Genomic DNA, 6,927 nt, shown 5'->3' on the forward strand with positions numbered 1-6,927 from the left:
ATCGTACGACCAGAGATACTGCTTTACGGCAATCCTTCAGTCACTTTGGTGCTTTCAGAGAATGTCTATGGTGCAATTTGTGTGTAGCAATCGAATAAGGGAAGAGTCCCCCTCCCAACAACACGTATCGTTACGATCTGTGGTAGCCCGATCTGTGACATTAGCCAACTTGGCATTTGGCCAACTTTCCTTCCCAAGTGAACCACCGTAAATTCAGGTAGGCTTTGACAATTAACACAGTCCACATGGGTTACCTTTTTTCGTCCTTGGGAAATGAGAAATAGGACAACCCTTGCCCACTATTAGAACAATTTATCATTGCACACCTGCAAGGCATTTTTTTCCTTTTTTTCAATTTTTATTGATATTTAGCACTATTGAGCGTGACATTTGTTTGTGTTTTTTAAGGTGACAATACTATACCATATGTATCCGGTATTTCTTAACACAAGAAAAACACAACAAGTACTCAAATTCAATTTAATTTCCATGTAAATTTCACAGTACATACATAACAATAAGCAGATAAAAGTGCCAGCAACCAAAAAAAAAAAAGCTGCTGCGTTGAAAAGAAAAACTTGGGCGAAAAAGTCCGCCTTAACATTCTGATCCCGCTAATTCTGATTCGGATGCCATCAAGCGGTATCTCTGGTCATAATCAGTCCTTCACTGACCAATCAGCGTTCATTAGCAGAATGCTAGCGTGTTATGGGCAACAACAACTCAACCTGTAAGAAATCGAAAGAACATAAGTACTCGTTCATTCAACTTTCGACCTATAACCCATGTTGAACTTGCAAAACCTGCAATCAGATCTGAGATTTCTCAACGGCAATCGGGTGAAAGGGACAAATTTAGCCATCTAGCCCCATAGACTCCCATTCATTTTGCACTCATGGCGATCGCCCCCAATGGAACTCTGGTGGAACTGCAACCAAAATTCGGTACAATAGGACTTAATAGAGAGTGGGAATGCTCTCCGTAGACGGGCTCTGGTTTAACGATTAATTTTTCCAAACTCCTCCTTTGCGTGACGCTAAACTGCGATGATTGGTCTGATGACCCAGTCTGTCGTGATTGGTCTACTGAGTGCAGCGCAGGTCAATAACGCCCATCACCATTACTTAGCCCACAGCTCAGTGGTAAACACCCAAACAGCCATGTTATATGTGTTAGCCCAATGCAGAAACATATTGATAAAGCACTGCAGTTTGTACACTAATGAATTGCTGTATTTTTTACCAGAACTATAAGTAATAACGACTAACATTCACTATTCATCCAAACATTTCTAGACAATTGCGAGTGAATACATATTGCTGTTAGACAAAGACCTACAAGCTGCATGGAGCGAACACAATACACACAACTAAATACGTATTTTGCATGCTACAGTAAGCTTCAAAGTACATTACGTCAAGTTTTTAAAAGAATTACTCCACTACCATAATAAAAAAAACATCATCATCAACTAAACAACACCTAATCCAACAAATACACTCAACGTCTCCCTTTCTTCCATCGCAAATAATTTATCAGTCGCAACCTTACAAAACCAAAAAATCACATGTATACACTATCTAAAAAAGTGCAATACAGTTAAAAATTATACACTTTTTGCTCATCTTGTCTAGCTCTGTAATGCACATGTATACTCTATGTACAATGGTTCAAGACAGGGTATATCTTAAAACTCCCAACATTTTTCTCCTCCAACTTCAAAATCGTCCTACATCATTGTTTAATTTTTTAATTTGAATTTTTTTGGAAAGAGTGTTTGTGACCATCCTTGCACGTTCACTTTGTAAACACTGGGTCGGTGTTTCTGCAGCGATTTCGGATGATTTTGGAGTTGGAGGAGAGAATGACTTGGATGTTTTTCGACATACCCTAACTGTACCCTAACAGATTTCCCCTCACAAGCGCATACCACACAATAATCCTCCACAGTAATCCGCCATGGTGTTTGAGGGAGGAGAGGTTCAAGTTTTCCTGAGTCTGCGCGCACAACAAGTGGGCGGGCATAAATATGCTAATGTTTCAGTTTGACGTCACCTTAAAACAGCTAAAGAGTTGTTTTAAAAACGACTCGTTTTCATGACTCGGAGTCGACTCTTTCTTTTGAAAGACAATAACTTTATACACAGTGCACTTTTAGATTTAAAACTTTGCAGGATGTTTCCATTCACTTAGAGCTGTTTTACACACTGCATGAAAGGTAATTTTCAAAAATCCATAATAGGGGGACTTTAAGTTTTATTAATGTGGCTTTACACACGTTGTTCATTATTATTTACATATATATTCTCTCAGAAGAATAGCCCAAATAAAAAACAAAAAACCATGGTTACTATAGTTAAACCATGGTAACTACAAATTAACAATGGTTTAGCTACACTAACCATAGTTTAACCATGGTATTTGTAGTAAAGTTGTGGTTATTCAAGTGGTAATCCATACGCCAAAAAACATTGCTACTACACTTTTACTATAATAAAACCATGGTTAATATCCATAAGAAAGGTACTGTAAAACACGTGTAAAAATCACCCAAAAACATATTACAACAAGGTGAGTTTTGTTTCTGTGATTTCTGTTCATATTTTCTTCATTCAGGAGCGTCTGATCGCACACAGCTTGTGTGGCGATGGATTTAATGTGACTCCTACTACTCCTTTGAGATCCAGATCATCTCCAGACACTCCAGGTGGAGTTGAGAAGCGGTAGCTAAGGGAGGTGAAGAACAGGAAGAGCTCCATCCTGGCCAAACTCTCTCCAAGACAAACCCTGCGTCCTGAGAGAGAGAGAGAGAGAGAGAGAGAGACAGAGAGAGAGAGAGAGAGAGAGAGTGAGAGAGTTCTAACAACACTCTTCGATGTCAAAATGATTGTGGTGGCCAATCAAAATAAAAATGGCGGGCTTTACTAAGGACGAGTGCATACTCTATCGCCACCTATAAACATTTAATATTTATTTATATTTTACAACTGTTTCATGTTATGTTAGATGACCGACAGTATATCCAGTGATGCAAACTACTATTTTTGTTCAATACAGCACTGATTCATGTAATTCATAATTGTATGTGATGAGACAACAAACAGGGAGCCATTCTGGATATTTTTAGCTACGGTTAAGCCTTTGATCAGGCATATGCTACTCTGCAAGACTTTTGCACAGGTTTTTGCCCCAATTTGAAGTCTGGAGAGAAGTTGAAGGCAGTTGCCGAAAATTGGAAACTAAGTCCTGTCACTAGTCAAGTTCAAATGGCCGAAGGTAGGTTAACTTTATTCTCAATACAATTTTTGGTGTATGGATGTCAAATGAAGAACTATGGAAGGCTGTTACTTAAAATAAATAAATAAATAAATAAATAAAAAATCATGCCTGTTAGTCTTAGTTATGACATGAAAATCAAAACTATGATGCGCAGAAAATGAAATTATGAGATCAACATTTAAAAATACTGACAAAAATTTATAGTTATTAAAAAGTCGTTAAAAATAATGAAGACAAAAAAAGTTAATTATGACATAAAGGTTGTTTTCCAAGTTATATTCCAGCCTTAGGAGTGAATGTGTGTGTGCAATAGTGCAAATGTATTATTCAAATTAATTTCTAGTTCTTTTACAGTTTTTCTTTCTTTGTCTTTATTATTACTCTTAATTCCCTTTAAATTCTTTAATCATTTAATTCCCTGAAATTGAAAAGACCATTACTATCTAAAACTGCTTTGGTCCCCTGAATGTTCAAGACATGGTTTCGGCCTTCAGCTGAAGTGTCTCTGTACCTGCAGAAAAGGGTATGAAAGCATCTCTTTTGACGAACTGGCCCTTCTCATCAAGGAAGTGTTCTGGGTAAAAGCTGTTTGGTTTTTCCCATTCACTCGGATCCTTCAAAACAGACGTCAGCAGAGGAACTACAGTGGTGCCCTAAAAAATGGAGAAAAGACCAAAACCTTAATGATCACGATGCACATGGTATCTTCACTAGGCCTTATACATATTAATTCTTCTGACCGACCTTCTTGATGAAGTATCCATTGAAGGTAACATCACAGCTGGTTACATGCGGTAGACTCAAGGGTACTATGTTGGCCAGTCTTTGAGTTTCATGGATCACAGCATCTGTGTACGGTAATTTCTTTCTGTCTTCCACCACTGGCTGACGTCCACCGATCACTCTGTCAATCTCCTCCTGAACACGATCTGACACAAATACAAAACATATTTGTTCCTTTGGACTAAAATAAATAAAGTGTGGAAAAATAAATTCAGCACTGAGGGAAAACTCTTGATATTACTGTGTTTTTACCCTGTATATGAGGATATTTGGCCATAAGCATCAGACCCCAGCGCAGAGTTGTTCCTGTGGTGTCAGTACCAGCAACAAAGAGATTTGTCACCGACATCATAAGATTGTCCTGGTGAAAGTATGAGTCTTTCTTGCCAGATTTCTGTCAAATGCAATCCACAAAATGTATATTTATTAAGTTTTTTTATATTTATTATTTATTCATTGAGCTAAAAACTCATTAAAATGAAAATACTACTAAACCCAAAATGAAAGTAGACCTATTAAAAAAAAAAAAAAAGGGGAGTACCTCTTCGCTCTGTTTACGGATGAGAAAAGAGTCGACAAATCCTCTGCGGTCGAGTGGATTCAGAGTATCCAGAAGACCATTGATCAAATTCATCATCTGTTGTCTATTTTGCAGAATATTGTGTATAATAATCTTTTTGTTTTTCAGGAATGGACCCAACCAAGGAAATATGTTGTACAGCTAGAAATGGACAATGAGAGACGAGAAATACTGAGTGACACATGTTCTCCAAAGATGCACTTTCACAAGTATCTATGGTAGGTTTTATGTCATTCTACAAAACAGCAGTGACAGGTAGTATTTTAACTTTGTTAATGTATCTGTGTAAAATTTATCAAAAGATATCAACATCCGCTCCTAGATGGGAAACGTCTGATTCATGAATGAGCTGATTGTTTTCAGTTAACTTCACAATTCACACTGAATGATTCATTAGAAAATTGGATTGTTTTTTATTGCAAATGTTCTCAAGTTTTGATTCAGTATTCCAGTCAGAGTGATCCAGTTAACAACTGACTGAACTGTTCATGAGCCAAGAACCAGGATATCGTATGACCCTGAGTGTGTGTGCGACTGATGGTGCGAAAAGTTGCTAATGCTAAATTTTAATTTTGATTTTTGTAAATGAAAATCATATTTAGATTATGACTTTCAAATATTACTGAAATAAATATGCTGTAAAAGGGTGATCTGTTTAAGTTTAATTTTAGTACTTTATACAGAACTGCAAAACAGGTCCATATGTGTAAATAATACATTTTATAATTGTCATTTTATTAATTCTGGTTAACATATAAATCATAATTACCATCATTGAAATCGATCCAGCAACCCGAACATTTTCGTTTGCTCTGTCGACCATTTGAGTGAATTGAGGGTCTGTGTATTCAAATCTGCTGCCGTACACGATAGATGAGATGATGTTTGACACAGCGTAGTTCACAGGCTGTGTCGTGTCGAAGGGTTTCCCTGTGAAGAAGAAACAATAAACCATCTCTCAGTGGATCTTATAAACTAAGAGCATGATTGCATGTGTGTGTCTCAGCTTGTACCTTCAAACTTATCAAACTCTCCTTTCAGATACTGAATTTCCTCTATGATTTTCTCTTCACTTCCTCTCTTGCCCATCCCAAAGTCCCGCAGGTTGCTGAGAGCGAAGCGTCGCATCTCTTTCCAGTTCTCTCCATTGGAAAACAGGATCCCTTCAACACAAAAGCGTCAGACCATTAGTCTGCAGCAACACCAGCAGAAAGTTAAGCAGTGAGTTAAACATGCATTAACCTTATACCTTTGGGACATAAACATTAATGCATTTTATGGCAGGTTAATAAGTGACAAGTCATTTCACAAATGACTGGTCATGAATTTATATGTTACACATTCTGTTACCAAATATTGCTGGTAACCTACATATACTCACTTAAGACAGAGCATGCACAATTTCAAGCCAACAGTCCCATAATTAAATGCATTTTAAGAGTTTTCATTATTAAAGTGGCTGATTCCCACCAAATGTTATATACATCCTTAGCTCATATTTTGGCAAATTTCATGAAAATCCTTTTTTTTTTCAGTAGTCATACACATTTGAGTATATTGAAGATCTGAATGCTTGTGCAACACCTTTTTTGGTGTTTTGTGAAATGTCTTGCATTTACAGTTTGAACATTCATTGGGGCAGAAAAAAAGAAGAAGAATCTTACCATGCTCGTCATTCATTATCCTGAAATTAGGTCCAATATCTCTGTCTCCGAACTCTTCTGCATGGTTCACAAGAGCTTCTTTGACGGTTTTGTATCCAACTAAGAGCACAGTTTTTTTGGGACCCAGAAACACTTGGAATATGTTCCCGTAGGTTTTAGACAGCTGGAGAACACAGAGAAAGGCATTTACAAACTAATCTCAAAATGTTAGGCTACTGTTAGTATTGAATGTGTTTAAGTCAAGTTCTCGCCTCAAAAAAGGCGTCAAAGGGTCTCGTGAGGTCAAGGGTCAGCAGGTTCCCCAGCAGCGGCAGTGGTTTGGGTCCCGGTGGCTCTTTCCCTTCTTTCTGAGATTTGGATCCAGTAGAAAGCAAATACAAAACCAGAAGCAACAGCAAAGCTCCCAGTAATGTACCTGTGCTGGAAAACTGCAGCAGCGACTCGAAAACAGCCATTTTCTCTCTGAGCTTCTAAACTGATTCACTCGCTCATTTATAGCAGCTGTGTAAGGGAGGGACCTAAGTCTGAACATTTCTTTAAATCCATGAGAAGAAAGGGTTGGTGTGGTTAGTGTGTATGTGACAGGCCGTGATGAATTATTAATCTTCTTCAGCATGTTAA

At 37.6% G+C, this 6,927-nt stretch overlaps 1 protein-coding gene across 1 annotated transcript; it reads right to left on the reverse strand.

The window, feature by feature from the left end:
• Positions 1 to 2,564: 2,564 nt before the first annotated feature.
• Positions 2,565 to 6,809, reverse strand: LOC109061373 (cytochrome P450 2K1-like). The gene is made up of 9 exons (XM_042719575.1): positions 6,558 to 6,809; positions 6,307 to 6,469; positions 5,656 to 5,805; positions 5,412 to 5,572; positions 4,604 to 4,783; positions 4,315 to 4,456; positions 4,024 to 4,208; positions 3,791 to 3,932; positions 2,565 to 2,794 (listed from the first exon to the last, which is right to left on the reverse strand). The coding sequence occupies exons 1-9, from the start codon at positions 6,759 to 6,761 to the stop codon at positions 2,613 to 2,615; spliced, it is 1,509 nt and encodes a 502-aa protein (XP_042575509.1). The 5' UTR covers positions 6,762 to 6,809; the 3' UTR covers positions 2,565 to 2,612.
• Positions 6,810 to 6,927: the final 118 nt, after the last annotated feature.

Source organism: Cyprinus carpio, chromosome B3 (assembly GCF_018340385.1).
Source record: "Cyprinus carpio isolate SPL01 chromosome B3, ASM1834038v1, whole genome shotgun sequence".
Classification (NCBI taxonomy): Eukaryota; Metazoa; Chordata; class Actinopteri; order Cypriniformes; family Cyprinidae; genus Cyprinus; species Cyprinus carpio.

Excerpts from the sequence above, each read along its gene's own strand:
- LOC109061373 (XM_042719575.1), bottom strand. The coding sequence starts at position 6,761 with ATGGCTGTTTTCGAGTCGCTGCTGCAGTTTTCCAGCACAGGTACATTA. Across the intron at positions 4,209-4,314 it reads CAAATATCCTCATATACAGG|ATCGTGTTCAGGAGGAGATT; the intron begins GTAAAAACACAG and ends TATTTGTGTCAG. Across the intron at positions 2,795-3,790 it reads TTTCATACCCTTTTCTGCAG|GACGCAGGGTTTGTCTTGGA; the intron begins GTACAGAGACAC and ends TCTCTCTCTCAG.